A 25,700-nucleotide genomic window follows, 5' to 3' on the forward strand; every position below is an offset into this window, starting at 1 on the left:
AGCTCAACCCTGGAGAGACCATTGATGTTTTTATTTTATTTTAAAGCCAAAAGGAACCATTATGATCATCTAGTCTGACCTCCATCCTTCGTCATCAGAGGGTAGTTCAGCCTCCATGCACATCCAGTGTGCTGTGAATTCCAAGAATGGTGCTATGGATTACTGAAAATTCCAGTGGTGCCTTATGCGATGTTGTCACCCATCCCTTAGGAACTGGGCTGAGACCACTAATGAAACATTACAAAATAGAAGATAATTAAGCTTTTCTGACTTCCAAAAAAATAGTCCTGGGGGTTGGTTCAAATTCTGGATTGGTTCATATTTGATGTAAACAAGTTCACCCAGCCCTAGTTAACATTTACCTTCACAGTCCATAGACCTCCTGCATTTTCCCTTGTACAAAAGAATTCTATTATAATACGAACAGTGTTATACATTGAATGTTATATTTTTCACAGCTTACCTTCAACATAGGTTGGGAATGAAGCCAAACTTTTTCTGGACTGTAATTAAGACAAACAGGATTTCAAAGAGAACAAAGCTCAAATATGCATTAAAAAGCCTTCCATGCAAAAAGAACAAAAAACAACAAAACCCCCAAACACAGTGACAGTTAATTAGTGAAGGACAGCTGACAGCTTATTAGGAAAAATTTTAAATGTTCTCAAAATATCAGCAATTATTAAAGAGTTATTATCCTGAAGTGTAGTTTATATCATTACCATTTTCATATATTAGCAGTTCTACCTTGAGTCTGGTACTAGACAGCGCATTTTTGAGTGCCAAAAGGTGCTCTGATCTATATAGGGATAACAGGAATAGTGCCCAATAAATCACATTTCTAAGTACTTGGAATTCCAAATTAAAAAAATAATCTGGGAATATTTAAAAGGACTTGCAATACTATCATAACTCTAGACCAAAAAATTATATACAGACTCAATCTGTTAAAATAAAAGGTGGTTATTACAATTATGCTATATTAAACACTCAAATCACAAATAAAAACGTGATTTAGACACTGAAAATTGTGAGCTCTGGATTTATCCTTTGATTGTTGATATCTGGCAGGGAAACTCAGCTTAAACAAATGTAAAAGGTGGGATTGACTAATGGAAAATCATCTATCCTGCATTTGCAGGGAGGTTGACTAGATGAAATAACAGGACCTTTCCATTTATAACTTCTAGAAAAAAGCCTAATGAAAGTCTTCATACACCTACCAGGTCTAACTGCAGTAATACTAATCATTTAGTTACATTTAGAAATAAGCCTGTATGAGGAAATTTGTTAAAGACACTTTCTATGTCAAAGTATGTGGGGTAATATGGTGCACTGCAATATGTGCTACTATTACATATGTTTGTGACACGGATTCTGGAGAAGCCAAGGATTACAAGATGTTGGTATGCCTAACCCTAATTCCACAATGAAGTACATGAGCATTCACTCCACTGATTTCTCAATATAATTATACTAGTGGAAAATCAGTGAGAGCTCAGGATCAAGCGCAGTATCTCATATGAAGTGCAAGTGCTTTTGAATGTTCACTTACAGTACATAGTAAATCTATCCCTTTTTATCCTGAGTATTTTACCAGGTATTATGTTTGTAAAAATGTAAATCAATCTCAGAGTCAGGCAGTTGCACCTAAGTGGCAAGAAGATGGACTAAATGACCCAGTAAATCTTTTCCATTTCTTACTACATGGATTCTATGAGTAGTAGTATTTTACAACTTATTATACTGGGCTTGCTATAAAAACAACTGCTGGTGGCAGAAAAAAGGTTAATCGGGGCATGATATAAGGATATCAGGGCAACCTTGAAATACTTGCTTTCTTCTTCTGAGAGATAAAGCCAACAGAGGACAAAGTTGTCACTGAATAATGGCTTCCTGCTGCTAAACACATTTAAGGAAAATTAAGTGTTGGGAAACATTTATTGTCAAAGCAGGAGAGGCTGCTCTGAGACCACCCTGTCTATTACAAGACTATTTTTTATTAAACCCACGATAGATGTTGATTTTAATAATTTAACTGATTGCTATCAGTGCAGTACACAACAGTTTGGTTGCATTCTGACAGGTGCAGAGAACAGATCGACTGTGTGTTTTAGAAAACAACAAGCTTATCCATACAAGTGAAGTTTTAAAGTATACACTTTTCTAATTAACAGACTCAAGGACTCGACTGACTGTCTGAAGTTTTATGTAGTTAGTTTTAACTTTAATCAATTCATGTTGGTCAGTCATTGGGGTATCTGATAGCCCCACATAGTTTCCTTTTGGGATAAAGTTGAGTAAACTAACATCAAATTAAAAGTCTAACACATTTATTAACTGCAACAATGTTAAACTAAAAAAAATTATTTAATTCTAGTAGTTTTATTTGGGAATCTTTTGGTACTAGAAATAACAGGAGGCATCACCTGATGTCACTTAAACACAGAAATATGCATCTTTAAATCCTGGTGTATAAAATATAATTTCATAAAAGAACTAGGTAATGTTTGTTGGATTAATCTTTTTGTCTGGTCAACAAAATGTTAGATTTCTTTAAAATTAAGGTTTTGTTCAGACATACAACTATTTCCATAAAGCAAAGAGGTTTACTGTTACTATTGTTATTTGTAAGGGATGTACAGAAGAATGCAATGCTGATTTAAAAAACAACTGAGAAATGAGTTCTACAACATATCCCACTTTGAAATCTGGTTTATTACCCCGATACTGTATGCAATCCAATGCTCAAGACTATAATGGGTAGCATTTTATTTCACTAACACCTGGACTATGACTAACGATATCCAATAACTGTTAGTAGTCAAAAGTGGTTTATGTGAAATTACTAAAACTGTACTTTAATGAAAGCCAAAGGCTATAATGAGCAAAGAGTATCACAGATAAAAGCACAAAACTCTCACACTCAAAGACTTTGGTATAGCTTTAAACCTTTTGAAAGCCATCACCTCCCAAAATGTAAATAAAGATTTTCAAAAAATAATTCATAAATCATAGGCCTATACTTTTTCTTTGTCAAATCTGAAACAAAGAAAACATGGATATAACTATTTATTACTTGGAATTTCAATTCTAACAAATATTTCTAGTGAGACTCAGCCAATTTCTATATTGGTAGAAAACTGACTAGTGCATAGATATCACAATACAAATTGATAGTTAGATGGTGTCTGCTTTCTATAATTGAAGATTTCCTTTGTTTGCACTGTATTTATTAAAGTTAGAAAATAAAAACAAAGATAACTGCAATTTTTCTGTTCGTATAGTTCCCCAGGCACAATATGTAAAGACTAAATGCACATGATAAATTTTCCACATTCTCAGTTGTCCCATTGACAAAAACGTGACTATTCACAGTTTGTAAAGTTAACCATGTACATAAGTCTTTGCAAGCTAGATACCCTTTTGAGGGTACAATGTCAGGAACTCCTGGATTCTATTCCCAGTCCTGCCACTGAATCACTGCCTGGACTTGGGCAAATCACTTCACACTTCAGTGATTCTACTTCCCTGCAGATAAAACAGGGGACAACACTAATAGGAAGAGTGCTGTATTAATATTTATTTATTTTGGTAGGCCTATCATCCTGACTAAGACCATGTCTACACTTACAAGCTTATAGAGGCACAGCTGTACCAATACAGCTGTGCTGCTGTAAGATCATTCGTGTAGCTGCGATATGCCGACAGGAGAGCTCTCCTGTCAACATAATAAAACCAGCCCAATGAGCAGCAGTAGCTATGTTGGCAGGAGAGCGTCTCCCGCCAACATAGCCCTGTGCACACGAGTGCTTATGCCAGCAAAGTTTATGTCGCCATGGGGGTGTGTGTCTTTTTCACACTCCATGAGAGACAAAAGTTTTGCTGACATAAGTGCTAGTGTTGACATGGTGTAAGAAATGTAACCTCCTTTGTAGCAAGACATTCTGCAAAGAGAGGGAAAAGAAAATGTTGCCTCCTCTTGCCCCAGTATAGAGGGGATATTGGCTGCTCTTAAATAAATCAACTCTCCTAAGCCTGTTACACAAATATCACTGCAGAAAAAAAAATGCCATCAGAAACAGCGGTGTTAAATTAGGGTTTCAATCAGAGACACATAACACGAGGGAGAATATAACAATAACTTATGCCAGTTTTGTTTTTTTCCTATACAAGGAGAGGGAAGAAGATATAAAGACATGAGCCGTAAGTGGAACAGGACTGTGTCTTTTAAAAAGATTGCACTCTACCTCTTTATTAGTGGAGGGTTCTGCTGCTGTACCACAGACATCTTGGTGATGTTGCCTACTTGACGATTCAGCACCACGGGGTGAAGAGGAATCAGGAGATGGAGACTAGATATGGTAAGAAAAGAAAATTAAATAAAAAACTGAGTGACCACTGTAGAAATCTCACTCTGTTTTATTTGGAATTGGAAATAAGGGATTAAAGATGAAAAACATGACAGAGCAGCCAAACACTGTTACAGCCCATGTTTCGTATGGTAATGAACATGCAGAACTCTGAATATTCCATTTTTTTTTATCTCAACAGTTATATGTTTATGGGGAGAACTAAATGTTTTATTTGTCCATAAAATAAAAAAGTTGAAAATTTAACTAAAATTAAATCCGTGGTAAATAACATTCACCAAAAAAGCGTGACATGAAAACATGATTTGGGAAGCTGAAGGGAAGGGGAAATTATGATGTTTGGCATGAACGTTTGTGACTTTCATTTGATTTTTCTTGCCAGCTATTCAATTAAGTTGCAATTACAGCACATCTCCCCACACAAGTAGTATATGCAAACAAATTATCCTATTTGCATATTGAAGGTTGCAAACAATTCAACCTAATATTTTGGAGAAAAAAACAAACAAGACAAAATGCATGAAGTCAAGATAGAAATTGTTATGAGAGAGATGAGTGAAGAAACCCTGAGGGCATGATCAGAAAGTGGGGATGCAACTTTAGTAAGATTATTCATCCTGAACTGACAAGTGGCAAACTGAGAGTCAGATACTGAGTCCTAATCTGCCTCTTTAAGAAGCAGGTGTACGTACAATTGCTCAGGAGTGATTTGCCAGAAGGGTTGGCCTAAACTGAACAGAAGCAGCCTGCCAGGGTTGCTTCTAACCATTTTTCAATTGCCTTAAGAAACTAAATAAAATAATAAATAATAGGGCTGTCAATTAATCACAGTTCTCACGCGATTAACAAAAAAAAATTAATCACAATTTTAAAAAGCATTATCTCCTGAAAAGGTAAACAAACTTGTTTGTCTGAGTGACTGGCTGAACAAGAAGTAAAACTGAGTGGACGTGCAGGCTCTAAAGTTTTCAGGGTGGATAAAAATCAATGATTTTTTTTTTTTAAATAAAAACAATTGTATTTTTTTATTTAAATCGGATTTTTTCATAAAATAGTTTTTTTTCCCCTCAAAAAGCATCTAAAAGATAGTTTTAATTAAGATACATTATAGCTCAAAGATATCTCATCAATTAATAGAAATTATAAATTCTAATTCTACAGTATGAGACAATATTCATGTAATGTTTAAGAAAAGTTTTGTAAATGAGTTCCAATACTTCATGGATTAGGGACCCAATCTTACATACAGGTTATTTAGGTTAATCTTTCTATCTACCCAATTGGACTCAGTGCTCAATCTAGAAGATACCATCAGAGATGCTTAGTTTTGCAGTTCTCAAACTGGAATGGTCTCTCCAGAGATAACGTGCTTGTCAACAGCAAAAATGTTTTTAAATAAATAAATAATATATAGAGATGAGAAATAACAGACCTCAACCCTATTGCCCCTCTGCAAATTTGTGTACACAGAGTCAATCCCTTACCTCTCTCTAAAAGTGCAAAGTTTCAAAAAGTTCAATGAATAGAAGATTGTTGGGGGTGGAATAGATCTGGACAAGGAGAAGAAGTCTGGAAATAAATGTGAGAAGGGAGGAACAGGCAGTAGAAACAAAGTGAAACTGTTTGAACAGCATATTCCAGATGTCTTGAGGTCTTTCTGAGTGTAGCCTTCATTGATTTGAGATCTACCATACCATTCTCTCACTAGAAGGAAAAACCTATAATGACAGCAGGCCGTAAAAGAGACCCAGTTTGGGAATAAGAACCATTCAAGAAATATGTGTTTGCTGATGATGTTTTAAAGAAAGTCACACCAGTGAACTGGTGGAAGTCACTTAAGCACTTGGATTCAGAGACTGTTGAAGTGATAACCTCACTTTTAACCACAGTAGCTTCTTCTACCAGTGTAGAAAGAATATTTTCTTCCTTTGGACTAATTCATTCCAAATTGAGAAATCATTTGGGACCTGAAAAAAGCAGGAAAGCTTGTTTTTCTTCTCCAGATTATGAACAAACAGGAAAATGAAGGTGAAGATGACTGAGTTAGCTGCAGAAGCCAATCTTTTAAGTTTCTTATGTTGACCTGGCTGACACTGTTGATTTATTTATTTATTTTTAAAATTTCATTTAACTGTTTTAGTTAAAAAAAATTGTAAGAAAAACAAACCTGATTTTAAAAAACTTGAATGTTTAACTAAATTCAGATTCATTTGTTTTGTTACGTTTGCTGTTGAAGAAAAAAATCCAGACTACATAATGTTGTTTTAGTTAAATAAAACAATTTAAATGTCTGTCTGGTGATGTTCTCCTCTTAATACAGCATGGCAAGAAAACCCTCCAAATATTAATGATTAACCTGTTAAATTGGAGATAGTTCACCTCCCAATGACTTCATAAATATCTGCTTCAATTACCTTTGGTAAATGAAATAACTAAACAATCATTCATTTTCTGATATAGCTGTAAAACTAATCTGAAAAGTTTTCAAAATAAATCACTTTAAAAATGTATAGTGTGTACCTTCTAAAAATGAAACCTACATCTATCTCTGAATTGGGAAGAATTTGTATTAAGGTTAAAACAACCAACAAGAATGCACTTTTATGTAGAAATCCACGATTAAATCGAGGCTTCCTGACTAGTGATTTAAATCAATTTGATTAAAATCAAATCCACCCCGAAAGTTTTACATTGTTTTATTTTTAATGCAGTTATTTTTTGTACATAATTCTACATTTGTAACTTTAACTTTCATGATAGAAATTGCACTACAGTACTTGTATGAGGTGAATTGAAAAATACTATTTCTTTTGTTTTTTACAGCGCAAATATTTGTAATAAAAATAAATATAAAGTGAGCACTGTACACTTTGTATTCTGTGTTGTAATTTAAATTAATATATTTGAAAGTGTAGTAAACATCCAAAAATATTTAAATAAATGGTATTCTATCATTGTTTAATAATGCGATTAATCGCGTGATTAATTTTTTTAATTGCTTGACAGCCCTGACAAATAAATAATAATAATAATGATAATATCAATTTATTATTTGTATTGTGACAGCACCTAGGAGCCCCAGACATAGACCAAGAGCCCATAGTGCTAGGCACTGTACAAATATCGGAAGAAAAAGAGTCCCTGCCCCAAAACGTTACCTCAATATTTGTAGTATTCTCTAGACTACAAGTTTCCTAATTTTTTTTCACTTTGTGGATCTGACCTTAATGGACCACCTTCTTCTTGCTCTCAGTTATGGTCATGTGCCAACCACCATCAGCAACTGCTTACATAGGAAAGTAATATTAGGTAACCAGTTGTTGTATTTTAACTCTTTTCAATGTGATGCAGCTGAAGAGAATAGCAAAGAGAACCAACATGATGTGATCAACCAGCTCTCTGTGGACCATGGTTTGGAAACCATTATCCTACCTAAAAGGGAGTAATAGGGAGCACTGCTAATACTGAGGAAGCCATATCTAGTTCTCCAAGGCAAAACTGGAAAGGATTTTAGGAGAACTATTATACTAGAAATACAAAGGGTGGAATCAATGGGGTTGATTACAATGGAATTGTATAAGTTGTAAGTGACCCACAGAGCCCCAATTTCAAAATCCCTAATAAATTTATTAGTCTCTAAGGTGCCACAAGTACTGCTGTTCTTTTTACAAAATAAGTTTTCACAGGTACAATAGTGTGGCTATATAGGTAAGATTCTCCCCACACAGTTATGCAAGTTGGGTTCTGAGCAAACATTGGAATCTTACACAGTCCCCTCTAACACACATTCAAGTTTGCCACCTTGAGCAGGCAACACCAGATATTTAACACATTTGATCACTAGTTTCCTAACGTAAAAAAAAAACAAAAACAAAAACAAAAAAACCCCACACACCACCAGTCCCTCCCCCCGTGCTGCTTGCTTCTTCTTTGGGCCAACCAATGTCATTACATTGTGACATGGCTATGGTCTGCTTAGGGGCAGCCATATCTCTGACCAACATGTCTCTTTTCACTGGAATCCTCATTTCAGAGATACTGTCGGACTCTGCAGAGGAACTTGAATTGATTCCCTCTGCCTCCAAATGAGATGAAACTTGGTTTCCAGAACTATGTTTTGAAAAGGTAGTTCTTACACAAGCAGTAGGTACTTACATTTCTTTTTTTCAAATTAGCCTTAAGGACAACTCAAGGGCACCCATGCAGATCCTAGGCTACAAGGTCTAACCTCTTATATCTCTCTCTCTCTCTCTCTCTCACACACACACACACACACACACACTCCTAATAACATTAGTACAAGTCATATACACACACCCAATAAGAGGACAGAATTTTGAGATCCTACCAAATATTGTGGTATAAAAATCAGCTTCTGTTATTTTCCCCTCACAGGTGAGCAATAAAGCACCAGGAACCACTAACTAAAAACACCCCTTTATTAAGATCTTCATTAGGTAGGGATGGGATGGGATTTACCAAAGGCAGTATTTACCAGGTCAAATCATGGTTTTCACCATTCCATTAAAATCTAGCTAGTCCCAGTTTAAAGGCATTTTCTATTTTAAAAAATGTTTAATTAATGCACACCACATTACACTTAGTTTTAGTTACGTATTCAAATTGTGGTTACATAGGGCAGTAGATTCATAGATTTTATTTGAACCCTAAATTGAAGTAAAACTGCAGTTGGTGTAATACTTCTATATGAAATTATAATACTGAATATTGGAATGTTTGTGTACATTTTGGTTGGATATTTTCTCAAAGTTGTTATACATGTCATGATTAATTTCAGTTTTTAATATTATGTAAACAAAAGTCAAACATCTGTTTGTATGAAAATGACAATAATTCATTGTTGTAGACTTGAAGTATTAAACAATCAGAAGCAGGCAGAGTTGCAGACCATTAGTCCAGGTCCATTTGCCTATGCAGCATTCTACAACAGAAGACCAACTTTGATGTAGTGGATAGACCAAGCCTATTCCTCAGTTCTGAATGGATATAACCAACGTTTGAAAAGATTCATTCTATGCTAACTTGCTGGACATGGATGTAATTAAATTTCCCCAGTTTCCCAGTTTTAACTGTGTTTAAGACAGTATTTACCACCGCCCTGTCTTAAATTAGTTTCTCCCAGGAAACTGCCAACTCTGCTGCTAGGTAAGCCAGAAGTCCTTGGCTTCACATCCAATAGATCTTGCTTCAGAAAGTTGATTGTACAGTAGAAACCTTTATTTTATTTTTCGGGGGGTTTTGTTGTTGATTTTTTGAGTAAAAGTGTGGACTAGGAAGTGGGAGACAGAGATTAAGAACAGGTGCAGAGTCTTCGTAAAAATGGACACCGAGAGCTGTAGAAGATACTTGAGCCTTCAGGCTGAAGTACTCTCGGCTATGCAGCTCTGCTACCATGGTTTGAGGGGGGGAAACCATGAAAACCCCTGCCCAAGAAAACTCCCCAACGTTCAGACAAGTGACACGGGGAGAGAGTTATATAGTTAAGAGTCATACACTAAGTCAGGAAATGCCAAAGTTACAGTTCCACTAGCTGTGTTTTTCCATTCCGGTTTTTCTAATTAAACATTACTGTTTCTATTTTTATATGCGCTAAACAACATAACAGGTGTGCAATGTTGTCAAGCTAACAATGATGCTAGTGGGAGTTTTGTGTGAGCAAATAATGTAGGATTGAGTCTTAAAACAAACAAACAAACAAAACAAAGACACTTAGAGCATATTAAGCATTGAATTTTGTCCCCAAAATAGTTCTTTAACATGTTGTCAAGGCATGCCCAAATAAAAATAAATAAATAAGCCTAGCTGTTAGTGTATCATCCACATTTAGGAGTTCAGACATTTTAAAATTTTTTGCATTGTTGCTCCAGTAGTTATCAGCATACAAATCCGTATGGGTGAACGCATATTAAACTACGCACATCTAAGAAGTATTGGAATTGTTCATCTATTAAAGACCATATACATGCCTTCTATTTGGAATGTTTGCATTCTTGCTGTAAGATTTTTTTTCTATGATGACGACTGCAGTCTGACAGAAAACACTAAAGCAATTTATTAATAGAACAGACTGCCTGCAATATACAGCTTGCTATACTGTATGCAACGTTAGCTACCCCAAAGCAGCTCCTGTATAGAGAGGTAAAAGGAAGTTTAGTCTAGGAGGGACTCGTACATATTTGGCTTATTTAGCATCACAAACAAAAAGGTACAATGCACAATACGGAGTGCAGCTTACAATATATAGGTAGCTCATATGCTAGGACAAAAAAGAGAGATTCAATAAGAAATAGCAGGAAGGGCAGTTTGTTCAGCTTCTTCCAAGTGATATCGTTTATAACATAACATTTAAAAAGAATGTTTGCTAGTACTGCTCTTATAATCTTTGAGCTAGTTAAGAAGCCTGAACCAAACTCTGGCGAGACAAACTATATGTATGTACACTCATCTACTGTATCAACGTTAATGTTCATTACAATTGTGAATGGCTGTATAAAAGGGAGTAATAGAAAAAAAGTATCAGCATCCCCACTTCTCTTCCTTCCTTTTCCACCTACCTGTCTCTTACGATATTCAGCCTGATACATCCAGAAATTCTCCATTTAAGCTTTTGGTGTTGTCCAGTTGTAACTAAAGCATCCTCCACTTACAATCTGAGAATAAGCTAGTGCTTCACTGTTATTTTGTGCTTGGATTTAATAATGAAACTGGTAATAGGAGATGTGACAGCACTGCATTGTGTCACACCTATCCAGTTTAACCTGCTATGTAACTGAATATCCTGTAAAGACATACATCAGGAATACTGGAGCTTCTTTTGTCACAGCGAACTGCTCGTTTTAGAAAAGTGGTGTTGTATACCCATTCTTAGCAGCAGTATATCTAGAGATTGCATAAACAGCTTATTAGCACTGTCACACACAGGTTCCAGGGGGTGGGGGGGAATCCACAAATATTTGATCAAAGCAAAATTCAGTAGTGCCATTTGAATCAAGGGTCAACTTTTCTATGTCAAAGTCTTCTAGGGGGTTAGATGAAATCTGCCAGGTCTCAGCTTGCATTTTCTTCGCACTTATGGTTTTTGGATTGGGCTTTTGAATCTCTAAAAAACGCACTCACTTCTGCCATATTGCTTACGAGCAGTAAATTAATAATTTTACTCTCTCATCCCAACACCCTGAACAGAACCCTAAATATATGTATCAGAGGGGAAACCATATGATCTTATTATTGTAACCCTGGTCCTTCCTCAACCTCTGGAAGAGCTCTTATTTGTTCTGTAAAGCACCTAGTACAGTTGAGTGCTATACAAAAAATAAATAGGGCACCAACAGCAATGTTAACTCAGTTTTGTTGTGCATCCTGTAACATTTTATGTCAAATCATTGGGTGCTGTCGTAATTTAAATAAAAATAATGATTTTACAGTGAGAAAAGTGTAGTTTTTCACTTCTCTTTTCACTAACGTAAAACAGCTGAAGAGATTTTGCGTGAACTTTCCCAAAACAAGAAGAATCCCTTTCGGGGGGACAGTAATCATGTAAATCATGAAAATTTCAGCCCAAAATGTGAACACTTTGGAAAGTTACAAGTATGGAAACTGGTATTCAGAGACATCAGACACTCACTACAACAGCTCCCCTTCTTCCCCCAATACAGTCAGAACTGTTCAGTCTAATACTGTGATCTGGTCAAATGTGAGTTTCTTTGCTGAGACTGCCAGCAAGGGGTCAGTTAATCTCCACTGTGATTTGTACCCTGCCCATTAAAAACTACACTAAAACCATTAATTAGTTTCACACAGACCAGGATACAGCTGTTAGATGGTGAAAACTTCCTATCAGGACTGGATTGGAGATTGAAACCTATCGGTGAAAAGTTCCTTATTCCATCACTCATCCTCAGTATGCATTTTAAATGGTTTTGTTTTACTATGTTAAGGCAATGATATTGTTAAAAGGCAGCTAAGACAACACCACTAACAAACATATACACGTGTATTGAGCTGTATAATTTACTTATATATGTTGTAAGTTTCTCCAGGAAATAATTTATCCTCCAATAAATCCGACCCAGGATATTACAAGAAAGGTGCCTTGACTCCAGCTCCAAGTGCATATCTCGTCGGAAATCTTCAGAGATAATGACATTGGCTGTTTACATTCATTAAATCCCCAAACCATGTTAATACATTATTACTGAATTTTAAACAGTTATACATCAGGAAATGCAAAGTTTGGGCCTAGTCAGCAATGGTCGCTCTGGCCCCTTGCGGAGAAGTACTCTTGTATTACAATGCATGTTGTAGATTTTGATACCTACATATATATTGTCTTCGGGGCAGGCAACGTGTACCTGTGTGTACTCTGTACATTTATAGTATTGCATTTTAAATATCAGTAACGATAATAAAATAGTACAGTATGTGCTATATGGCTAAGTTATGGCAGGCACAGGAATCAGCATTCTGTGTTTCCTGACTTTCGTCCTTTTGAATTTGTATTCATATTTTTGCATTAAGAGTATTTTGCATTTAACTTTCTTGTTTTAAAAACGATAATAGAAAAGGAAAGAAAAAAAGGCGCCTGTGCCTTTATCTGAATGTTCAGATAGTGGTTGCATTTTCAAAGATCTGCACTGCTTGACGCACTCTCAGTGGCTCCTCCCCCAGGTACTAAGGAGCAGGCACATAGGATCAGACATTAAAATAAAGATATAGGGCAAACCAAATTTTCAAAAATCTGGCCTTGCTAGAAGCTGCCCATAACAACCTACCAAATATGTGCAGCTGCCTGCACAGAACACTCCTAAAACCTAGTTGTGCAAACACATTTGCAGGTATAATTTTGACCAGAATTTTGAGAATTTGCCCCAGTAAGTTTGGTGGGAATAATCACAATGAAATAAATGCAGCTGCACCTGTTGCTGCAGATGCTCCCTATGCAGAACTTCCTCCACTGACTTCAAAAGGACAGGGGTGGATTATCCAATAGGCCCAGGGGCCCTGGCCAATTGGGGGGGCTCCAGAAAAATGGGCACCGCAGCAGAAATCCACTGTGGGGTGGCAGAAGGCTGGAGTCCTGGTAGAAGTCCCAGCGCCCTGACCCCAGTCCTTGGCAGAAGCCCCAGCGCCCGGACCCTCCCCCCGCCCTCCCCCTCCGCTGCAGCCCCGGGACTGGAGGTGATCTCGCTCCCTGCCACGGCCTCAGGGCTGGAGGAGCTCTCACTCCCCGCTGTGGCCCCAGGGCCATGGCAGGGGGATAGAACTTCTCCAGTCTTGGGGCCACAGTGGGGGAAGAGGGGGTAGAAAGGAATGAATGGAGGGCAAGATCACCGGGGGTGGGGAGGGGAGAATGGAATGGGGCAGGACCATGGGATAAACAGGGGCAAGGCCACGGGGCAGAATGGAGTGGGACAGTAAGTGGAAGGACTGGGGCAGGGCTACAATTCTGTCACTGGGTCCCACCCCCACTTGCTCTGTTCCAGGAGACCTTAATCCGCCTCTGAAAAGGAGTTCTTGTGCAGAGTACTACGGCAATACTGCATGCACAGCTTCCACTTGTTCACATCTATAAGGTTTTCTTTGCAACCACAAAGGCTAGAAACTTCCCTTTAAAAATTATATCTACAGAATCTGTGTCTGTTCAGCAAACCAATAAATACAATTAGAGGGTCAGATCTGGCCAGAGGACTGGGTACTTCACACCAAAGGCTGGCATTGCAGAATTCCTGGAAACTGGCTCAATTCTGGCTATTTACCTCTCTCATTATGTGAGATTTTCTCCACTCTTAATGTCTGTAACCTGAATTTAACTTGTATTTGAATTTCAACTGCAGCACATCATGTGTCAATCTAAAGCAATTACTTCAGTTCTTGTCCATGTCTTCAGAAGACTTTCTTCATAACTGTAACCATCACAGGCAGTGCTCTAGTTTACAGTGTAGAAAAATCACTCACAGTTGCCTTTATCTTTCCATAAATTATTTAAAAACTGAATAAAAATACAAAAATGATTCACATTAAAAACTGAATCAAATATTCACCATAATTTAACTATCCTGAGCTGTTTTAGGGAGTGTTTGTCTTCCAACACTATAATTGATAAACATCTCCCTTCTCCTACATGATTGATGAATCAGCAGAAAGTCTTCTGCCCTTGCAATTAAAATATTCATTTTTACTGGGCTTGCTGTATAATTTTAAGACTTCATAATATCTAGAGGCCGCCCACTGAAGACTTGACTTCTCAAATCGGTTCCAAAAAGCAGCTTTAAAGACTTTGCTTAGAAAAGAAAGCACTAACAATATCACATCAATATACCGTAGTCACTTTTCCTTCTTTTAAAGTTCAGCCAGTACCTGAAACATGCTTAAATTATTTAAAACAGACTTCTCGATTTCCCCATTATTAATAGATTACTCCTGCTGTGGAAAAACTGAAACATTTTCATCTCTGTGAAACTGCTCCAGTGTCGGCATTACCAGAACTAACAAAAAACAGCAACACAGAAATTTAAGTTTTAAACAAAATGTCTATGACCCAGAAGCAGACAGACAGGAAACACTGCAACTCAGCTCCCTTGTACCTGAAAGGTTTGTCTTCAAAGGCTGGATTGCTTTTGTGAAGCAGAATCCATCCATCTGTGTAATTTATCATTATACCAAAACCAATATTCATTTCACAGTAGTCCTCACTGTCTGAACATGGCATGCAAAGGAAAAGGTCTCATGAATGCAGACTTTGGACACCAGTGATTCAGAAGTCTGAGAAACTGAAGATATGGAATCACCACAGCCAAAAATGTTTCAGTGTCAACAATACTTGGGTTACTGATCTACTATGCACTGTGGATGTGTGACTCAGTTGGAAGAGAGCAATCCCCTCTAAACGTGAGGGCCTTAGTCAGACACTAATCATCGTTTCTTACCTCCAAGAAGCAAGAGGCAGAGAGGACAGCATGCTCCTTTTCTCTGGCCAAGAGGAGACAGAGGTGCTCTTCTGAAAGGAAACAACCTGCCAACCTGTATGTGTCAAGAGTGACAGATGCATCCTCTGGCCTTCCGCAGCAGGATCCAGTAAACCCACTCCCCCCCAACTGAGGACCTTGTTACTATTTTGGATTTTAAGATGTTCTATGGGGTCTTCCACACAAATTACACACCGGAGTGTTTTGCTGAATTTTAAATTCTCTCACATGCAAGATCACAGCCTTCTACTCTTCAAATGATCCACATTTGCCCTCTGAGATCCATGCACTGAGGGGACCCTTGAGACACAGTTGTCCCCCATTATTGTGCAGAGGAGCAGGGTCAGTTGTCTCTCTGACACCTCCCTTACCATAGCCAGCTAGGGGAGTCCCTGATAACTTGGCCCCATTGGAGAGACACTGCCAGGGAACTTTGGGATAGAATGGGTCTGTAGATGTCCACAGCCAGTACACAGGCCTCTGCACAGATGGCTCTGGCATCCCACCAATCTACACGCATCTCTGGGGATCTACCAGGACTGAGGCAGTACCCACAGCTCACCCTCACCCCTCTGATATATACATGTGAGAGTCTTCATGAGGGAATGCGTGTGGAGATTTCCCCCTTTACAGTCTCCTGCCACGGGTTTTACTGCAGAAGGGGACATGATCTGCTCCTACGAGATGAGGCATTCTGAACAAGAAACCTAACTCTGCTGCTCCACAGTTTTCTCCTTGAAGTGTCTCAGTTACTTGGTGTCACAGATGCAGTGACTGTGCAGGTTCAAGAAGAAAAATAAAAAGAGTAGAACAGGAGGCATTTATAGAGCTCTGTCTAGCAATCAGATATGGCTGTACATTCTGAAGAAAACGTAAGGGTTTCTGCTAATAGAAGCAAGAAAGATACTGAAATTGCCAAACACACAAGCATTGACACGAGGGAAATCCTAATGCATGTCTTTTGAGGTCCAAAAACAAAGGTGGGTGGAAACCAAAAGATGTGCTGTTCTAACTACCTGATTTGCACCTGAAAATTCAAGGCCTGGGGCTGCACTAGAAGTTGGATATCCAGAAGTGCAGATCGATTTGTGTGTGTGTGTGAAAATTTAGCTCATTGTACTTAAATTTAATGGAGCCAAATTCTGGGCCCACGTGCTGTGAAAGAACACTGAAGTTAATGTGATTGCACAGGGTGTATATCAGCATACAGTTTGGCTCACTCCATTTTAAGTGGAAATTTGGGTATTTTATTCATTTTTTTATTCACTGCTTATAAGTATACATTTTAAGTTTCAAACAAAAAATCTTTTTCCTCCTCTCTACATCACATGATCATAACAGCTAGTTATTGTAGAGTGGCTAACAAGAGCTGGACTGCTGGCATTTTTATTCTGTTTTTCATCCATAATGTTAAGCATTGTTTTGGGAAAAATACATATGAATGAATGGAATTTGCTACCAGATTTAACCCTGAGTATCCTGAGGACAAGCACACATATCCATAAGTGGTCCTTCCCTCAAGCGCCTTCTCTATCCCCCTACTAGCTGCTTATCCTTTCCATTACCCCAGATAATTTCCATCCCTCTTCCCAACTGCTGGCTAGTTGAACCCCACTCCAAGCACCCCAATGTGAGCCAGCGTCTTATCCCTACTGCTGAACCCTTCTACTTTATCCTCTACAAAGCATCCAATCTCAACACCATCAACCAAATGCTCAATACTGCAGGGTGGCATTTACTTTCCCTTGCCAAAAAAAAAGAAAAGGCAAAATCAAAATCTGCTACATTTAATACAGTCACCTGCAGATCATTCTGTTGTCTCTGTGGCTTTATCACCTCTCAGAGAACTGCTTGCTAAGTGACGCAAGTCTATTATTCTAATCCTAAGGTTTGGTCACTATTTGGTTAAGAGCACAAAATGATTGCAAACATTTTCCAAGAAAGAGTAATTTTGGGAATGAAAGCTGATTTCTAAAGGAGCTGCGAGGGAAAATAGATCACTTGTGGGACACACCTGAAAAGAATAGAACATAATAAGGGCCTGATTTGCTGGAGTGTTGACCTTGGTAAGAGTTGTGAGATTTTCAGTACTTCTGAAAATCAGTCTAAGTAAAATAAAACCTCTATTAATCAAATCCCCTCTTAGCTGAAAACCACAGCTACAGATGAAATTGAGTTATATCTTTGAAATGCATCAGTTATATTGAAAAGCCCCTAATTTTTCCAAGCAGACATCAAGAAAGCATTCTATAGGAATTAAAAAGAATTCTCTCTCTCTCACACACACACACACACACACACACATACACAGTTTTAGGCCACATTCATCCCTGGGATAAAACTTAGCTGACATTAACTGAATTACTTCAGGGATGACTTTGGCCCACTGATTTTATCTACTGGCCCCCTCCATTTCAGGCATCATTTTAATATGATTAAAAGTTGCTTCCAAAACTATTAAAACAAGAGGAAGAAATACAGAAAAACCATATATTTAACATTGACAACTTAACTGTACATGGCAATGAGTATAGGCTGAGCAGTTCTGCACTGATTCTGATGCAAGTTGGGTATGTTGCCTAAAGATAAAGTAGTTCAAACCCTGTAATACAGTGCTTCTCAAAGCCGGTCCACCGCTTGTTCAGGGGAACAAGCGGCATGGGACGAGGGATGTGCTGGCCGCCCTTCCCGCGCCCCCATTGGCCTGGAGCGGTGAACTGCGGCGAGTGGGAGCTGCGATTGGCTGAACCTGCAGATGTGGCAGGTAAACAAACCAGCCCGGGTTGCCAGGGGCTCGGCGCCCAACTTTGAGAAGCATGGCTGTAACAGACTGTACACTTGAAGAAATAACCTTTAACATCTAGTTCATACATGAGAGTGATTCAATTTTACAATTAAACTAATAGTGTTGTAAATTTGCACTTTCTTGTAGCTGGCAAGCCCATAACTGATGGGAGCCTGCAGAACCTGATAGCCCGAGATAAACTGAACTAACCAACTAGTTAGTCAACGAATGTTGGAAAAATGTAATATCACTTGTTTCTGCAAGAGAGCAATCAAACCTTTTGTGGCAAATTCATCTCTGGTGTAACTCTACTGACGTCGGTGGCATTTCACGAAGGGTTAATATGGCCCATCGATAATACATAGGTCCACTACTCATGCATCCTTTAGAACACAGAATTAAAATGGGTAAAGCTTTAAATATTTAACAGGAACAGAATGAACCATACAAGCATAGTGTACCTTACCATGAGTGTGAGAGAGTGCATGTGTGTGTGCGTGTACACGAGAGAGAGACAGACATATGTATGTTATGTATTCCTCGTTCCGTTACTTGTAGCAAGTAAGCTAATAGCTTCATATACTTACATCTCCATCTAGTGGCCTCTGATCATCACAATCCCTGGTTGGGCTGATGTCCTGTCTCATCACCCAGATGGGTTCTTTTGGTTCATCTGGGGTGTAAGGAGATCGAATGGTCCTTGTCTTCACTTCCTCAATAGCCTCTTTAATATCTTTAATAGCCAGAGATATCGCATCCCTTTTTTCCTTGCTGTATCTCTGCACTGACTCCCCTGAGTTGACTGTGGGCCTGGAGCCAGCTGGGAGCTGACCATTGCTCTCGAGAGTCCCACTACCGGAAGTATGGTCACATTCTAAGTTCTGCTCTGCTTCTGGCATATCTTCAGCAGCCTTGTCCAGGCTCTGAGAACTCATGCTCTGTTTGACCTCAGCCACAATTTGATCAATATCTTCCTCTTGTTCATAACTATCCATCCTTGGATAGGGAGCAAATTCTGCCTCCTTCTCAGGGCTGTCAGACTCTCCATCGGACCGTTCATCATAATGGTGAAGGCGGGCACCAAGAGCTTCCTTGCGATAGTTGTCAGCTTCCTCCCTCTCCTGCTCATAGAGTCGTAGTCCCTCCCTGACATCCAGGTCAGGTGTCTCTCCTATCTCCTCGTACACATGCTCCTGCAGTCCATAGTCAGCGTAGGGCTCAGCATACTGTTCGTCCTCCCCTCGGTGGAAGAGCCCGTGAGTGTAGACATACCCCGAGTAGGCGGCATTCATGGCTTCCTCATGTTCAATGGAGTGAAAGTGTAAGTGGTTAGGTAGAGTTCGGGTCTGAATGGCCTCAGCATGCTCTGCCTCGGCATTTTCTGTGTACTCTTCAGACTCAGGTCTATACTGCACTGCGTAGGCGCTCTCATCCTCATTTTCCTGAACTCTGTCTGTGTCATAGCCATCCTCTGCTGTGGCTATGACATCCCCTTCAGCAGTATCAGTGTGATTGTGGAAGCCACTCTCTGTACTGGCTGACCGGGCCAGCATCCCCTCCTCCTCCTGCCCAGACTGTCCTTCTTGGCTGCCATTGGCATGTCTCGGGTAATGAGCGGCATACTGCTGCTGCTCCTCCTCCACCTCAGAGTGCTCCAAGTCAGCCTCCACTGACTCGTTCACCTCTCCATTTGCTGGCTCGTCATTCACCTTCCCCTCAGGTGGTCCCTCCAAATGGTTCATGGCCAGGTCTGGAATGTAGGCCACTTATTCTATTGACATTTTGTCTACTGAGGCTGGAAAGAAAAAAGAAAAGAAAGTTGATTATTAAGTACCATGGTGATTATAAAGTCATGTGATTTGATTTGTTTGTGGCAACAAAAGGCATCTCTTCTTCCCCTGCAGACACATACATGGCCTTCTTGGCTCCAGAGTCAGTGGATGGTAATCATGCAGAGGATCTACACCAGCATCATTCACCTGAACTGTGGTTCATGACCCCAGGAAAACTGTAGAATTTACATTTTTATAGATATGTTGTATGGGAAAGAATTTAATCTCAGATACACCACTGTGACATTTTATTAATTCTAATTATTGCAATGGAGTTACATTGGTGCAAGTCTGCAGTAGCTGAAACCAAAATCTGATCTTTCAAATGCAAAAATGGGACGTTTTCTGTTTTTATTACACATTGCACCTAAGCACAGATCTATCGTCTGTGTTCTGTTAGACAAACAAATTCTATCATTGTTCAAAGAGAGAAAGCGTGCACTCACAGCTTAGCACACTGGCAATCAGCATGGTTGCCAGCTCTCCCAATATTGTGTCACAATTTTATGTGGGTTTTTAGATTTTTTTTTTAAAAGGCTGCTCATGGTCCTGTAGCTTTCTTGTCAACTTTTGCCCATATTCCAAATGGCTGCCATCTCCCACTGCTTCCAACAGGAGAGAAACAAGGCTGTCTTCAGTGAAGATTGCTGGCCCCTATTCTTAATACATGCTGTGAGTGACAGCGAGGGGACAGGGAAATACTGTAAGTGTGTAGAATGTGGTGATCTGGACGATGACGGGATAGCAGGAGTGATATGGCAATGTGAAAGGCAGAAAAGAAAGAGAGGATGAACAGGGAAATGTGGGGAGGAGAAGGATAGTGGAGAACAGCGAGAAGGCACAGAGGGAGAAACAAAATATTATCGGGAGCAAAGAGGGAAAATATGAGGGGGCAGAAGAATGAAAAGAAAGGGAGGAAAAATGTGAGGGCATTTGAATCTAAGGGGCAGATGGATGAAAGATGAGATTGAAGTAGAACGTGTGCAGGGGAAGAGGGCAGGAGGGTAAGAAAGAGCATCAGGGGAGAGCATAAACGAGTCACAAAGCTGGCTTAGTTAGCTCTCAAGGGGAACAGAGTAGGGCCAACACTAAGTGCTTTGGAAAGCACTACCCTGAATCTGTAGATTTCAAAGTGCTTTAACAAATGTGAGTAAACACAAATGGCTCCATTTTACAGATGGGGAAACAGAGATGCAGAGAAGTTAAGCGACTTGTTCAATGTCACACAGAAAGTTAGTGGAATTAGGACCCTTTTTCATCTACTCCTGTTTCAAGTGGAGTAGATCAAAGCTCACTAGGAAACTTTTAGTGTGCAGCAGAAGGATCTAGATGGACAGTTAGTGCATGGCAGACTAATGCAAGGTAGACTTAATCCCAGTTTGCTGCACGCTAACTGTTCGTCTACACAGGCCCTCAGATAATATCTAATAACTGACTTCCATTCTAAATGCACACAGTCCAAAACAATTTCAACATTCTGGAGTACAGCAGACAGAATCACTGACAGGTGCAGCTGTAAGAAACAGCAATTATTTTAAAAATACAAAATACCACTTGAAATGTTATAGGCCATTTTGAGGCCTCAAAATTTTGCTTTTGTAAAATTGAGGTTTCTGAAGTGAAGCTTGTGAAACTGTTTTGATATGAAAATGGATCTTCAAAATAAAGTTTCATATGTTGACATTTTGTAAGCTTTCCATTTCACTCAAACATATGATTGTTTTTGACAAAGTGAATTTTCACTCAAAAACAGTCCCATTTTCACTGAAAAACTCATAAAATTCCTGTGGTATGTATTGGTTTTGTTTGTTTTGCAAAATTATCTCTGTTTTCCCCAATTAAAAAGAAATATGGAAACCACAAATGTAAAGCTTTTTAAAATTTCATCGTGACTATTCCACAGGGTCTTATTGACAAAAACCCTAGCTTGGGAGTAACATTTTCAAAAGCAAGTAAGTTACTTCGGAGCTTAAGCCCCACTGGCTTTCAATGTGACTTAGGCTTCTAAGACACTTAGGCCCTTTTGAAAAATGTTACCCTGGGTCCTTAGCTCAGAACTTTATTCAAGCTAACACAGAAAAGTCACATTTGGTGGCTAGAGGGCACAGTGAATAATCAGATGTCTGGTGCCAGCAACAAGTTTCTCCCCATGCTGATACAAGCCTTTCTGATTGTTCTCATCAGGTTCCCACAAGAAAAAAACTTCATCTCCAAACACCCACTTTAAGAGAAATGCCACAGTGTTTCAGGACGGGAGAGAAGAGAAGCAACAGAGGTCCCACGGCCCTGGAAATAAAGACATGCTACACTTCTGAAAAATGCAGCATTCTCACATTAATTACCCAGAGGAGCAGCTATGCTCTAATAATCAGGCACATATGGGAAAGTGCTTTCTAAGCACTCCTAGCTCTGCACTTAAACTCTGATGGATGGATTTGTCTCCATAACAGAGAAATCAGAGTTTGATTGCTGGTGCAACTGGTTTCTCACTGAAGGTTAAGCTATGTTCTCAACTGTAAAATGAAAAAATTAACAAATAAATCTCTATACATTTTTAAAGCATTTGGATGTTTCATAAAGAAATTGTGATAAAACTCCAGTTTAGCTCTCTACTATTTTATATCAAAGACTTTTTGTTGTTGTTCTTTAAACATTGATACATTTAACACTAAAGGGTGTGCTGTCATCTCAATGCAAGATAATGTCAGTCAACATGCTAATGAGAGCAACACATGCACTGAGGAAAGAAGAGAACTCCAAATGTCCAGGTAAAAATAATCTTTCAGTGCCTGCATTTTTAATCCTTTCTTCCATCACACACACAAACAAGTGGCACAGAAGCATTTTGCTCTATACTAAACATGGCTTTCCTTAAATTCAGCATTACTTTTGTGAGAGCTCTCAGTTTCATATTTAAAACAGCCCTTTTTCGCTCATTTGACACTATACTGAATCTGCTCATACATCCTCCCTCTCATGAGGACAGTTACTGATTAAGTGGAATCAAGAATTTATTCACCCCTCCCATGTGCCCCCCCCACAGTGAATGATGAAAAACTACCTGGGTTCAGTGCATTGAGGTTTTGCATATTAATAAACTTGTTTCCATCACAGATATTCACATGCTTGTATTATTAAATGTTTTCATTTATAGCACAGAAAACGTAATCGCTCAATGGACCTATTTCTTAATATGTCTTACGGGAGAAGTGGTTTAGTGCACTAGCCTGGCTGAGTTTGTAGGTAAATAGGATTTTGGTATTTCTAAGATTAGCCCCTTTTAGTGCATATTTATCCATAACCACAAATCACACTATCCCAGGAAGGACCCAGGACTGGAAGAGCAGGGATGTCAGAACTCAGGAGCAAGGTAAATTCGCACAGATGCCCAGGGAATTTTGCAAAGCAGCTGCCTGCTTTCTGCTAGGCTCCAGCAGTGTTATCAGTCCTTCACTTTCATAAACAACAAAATTAATCAGCTTCCACAAAAGACAGATATTTTGAAAAAAGGATCAGTTCCTTCAACAAGACAGTTTTACATTCTATTATGCCTTTTTAGCGCAATGGACGTTTTACTTATATAACTTGCTTTTAAAACAAAACAAAAACAACCACCTGTTTATTTTTTAACCAGGAATGTAACTATTTAAAAGTATGTCAGTGTGTTTTATCACCTTTGGAGAACACAAAATATTTCTTTACCAGGCCTATTCCTTCAATGGGCTTTTTTCTTCTTCTTTCCTTTCCTTTTTTAAAAGGGGGTTCCCTTGTATTTATCACCAAAATTAAGGTAATTCACTGGCTGAGAATTTTATAGTATCTGCAATGACTCCTTTGATGGAATTTTAATGAGTTTTTCCTCTACTGTTGGGCAACCTCTCTCTCTCAACTGACTACCTATTTGGGAAACCTGATTGCTTTCTCCTTCTCTGTGACAAGTCAATAAGGCTAGGTCCACACTACCTGCCTGATTCGGCGGGTAGAGATCGATCTTCTGGGATCGATTTATCTCGTCTCATCTGGACGCAATAAATCGATCCCAGAAGCGCTCCCCCATCGACTGCGGAATTCCTGCTCGCCGAGAGGAGGAAGCGCTGTCGACGGGGGAGCTTGCCTGCACCGCGTGGACCCGCAGTAAGTAAACTTAGTTCGATCTAGGAAACGTCGACTTCAGCTACGCTATTCTCGTAGCTGAAGTTGCGTTTCCTAGATCGATCCCCCGCCCCAGTGTGGACCAAGCCTAAGACGATAAAAGGGATTACTTCCCAAGGATATCCAAGTAAGCCCATGGAAATACCCCATTCACTGAGTGTCAAAAACCTAGCAACCTAGAAATGCAACCACCATAATAATAATTCCATTTTAAAAACTTAGTTTGAGAATATTGAGGCTGCACAGTTATGCACCTAAAGGTCAGAAAACGATAAAGTCAAGTAAAGATTGCACATGCAAAATTAAAGTTGCTGTGCAATGTAAAGTCTTCCGCAAGAGCTGGTGAGAGCCTGGAAAATGTTAAATCCAGAACATACATTTCTCTACATTGTGGAAAACCTAAGGCAGGGCACAAAGTTTTCTGTGCTAACCAGTCTTCTGCCTCAATGGCTCCCACCCCAAATCCTCTAGCTTCCCTCAGTTCCTGGGGCTCAATCTCCTCTTCTAGTTTTTTCATCAGCTTCTCTTCTGGATCTGAGTAGAAGCAGAGATTAAACCATTCCCTCCCCACTGATGAGTAGGAAAACTTTACTGGGTCACTGTCATCAATTGCTGTAGAATGTAAGTTTCAATTGGAAAAATAAAAAAAAAAGTTTCTGTGGACTTTGGCACAATGAAAAATAAATGGGGAACAACAGGAAAAGGAGAAAGGGGCAGGGACTTGCACTGAAAACAAGGCAGGTGGAGATGTACCAAGATCAGTTATAGGGAAGTAAAGAAGAAAAAGTAGAGTGGAATCAGGAAAGGGAAGAAAAGGTGAAAAAAAAGCAAAAGACGTCGTAAGTTAGATTTTAAATATGTATTAAATAGAAAGTTGATTGACTGTTATAATTAAATGCATTAACACAAAAGTAATACAGAACTGTTTTATGCCTTAAAAATTGCAGAGGGCTTGCTAGCACATGTACATTTAACCCTGACTATCAGGTTTAGACCATAGGCGAGTAGGTAAATTATTCAAGTCCTGTGCAGGAACTCTCTTTTCCAAAGGCTGAGACAGTGAAATCCTGGCCCTTTTGAAGTTTTGCCACTGACATCAATAGGGTCAGGATTTCACATAGAGGTTAAGGGTATGTCTACACTACCCGCCAGATCAGCGGGCAGCGATCGGTCCAACAGGGATCAATTTATCGCATCTAATCTAGACGCAATAAATCGACCTCCAGGCCCTTTCTCGTCGACTCCTGTACTCCAGCGCCACGAGACGAACAAGCAGAGTCGATGGGGGAGCGGCAGCAGTTAACTCACCACGGTGAAGACACCACAGTAAGTCGATCTAAGTATGTCGACTTCAGCTACGTTATCCACGTAGCTGAAGTTGCGTAACTTAGATCGATCCCCCCTCCCAGTGTAGACCAGGGCTTAGTGATTCCTTGACTCAGACTACGTGCACCACAGACTTCCTTAGCTGTGAACTTTACAAGCATAGGAAGACCCCACTCAAAATGTACTATGCACACATGGAGAGTGATTTTCACTAGTCATAACTGAAATCAAAACCAGTTTTCATCAG

The 25,700-nt window shown here is 39.2% G+C and overlaps 1 protein-coding gene across 2 annotated transcripts in view; it reads right to left on the reverse strand.

Annotated features, from left to right (window-relative positions):
- Positions 1 to 25,700, reverse strand: part of APBA1 (amyloid beta precursor protein binding family A member 1) — a 142,717-nt gene that overhangs the window by 33,618 nt on the left and 83,399 nt on the right. For both annotated transcript variants that reach the window (XM_034773664.1, XM_034773665.1), the window contains exons 2-4: positions 18,731 to 19,938; positions 4,251 to 4,355; positions 464 to 503 (exon numbers count right to left, since the gene is read on the reverse strand). In XM_034773664.1, coding sequence (XP_034629555.1) covers positions 464 to 503; positions 4,251 to 4,355; positions 18,731 to 19,885 — 1,300 coding nt within the window. In that variant the 5' untranslated portion in view covers positions 19,886 to 19,938. The remainder of the gene's footprint in view (positions 1 to 463; positions 504 to 4,250; positions 4,356 to 18,730; positions 19,939 to 25,700) is intronic.

Source organism: Trachemys scripta, chromosome 6 (assembly GCF_013100865.1).
Source record: "Trachemys scripta elegans isolate TJP31775 chromosome 6, CAS_Tse_1.0, whole genome shotgun sequence".
Taxonomy (NCBI): Eukaryota; Metazoa; Chordata; order Testudines; family Emydidae; genus Trachemys; species Trachemys scripta.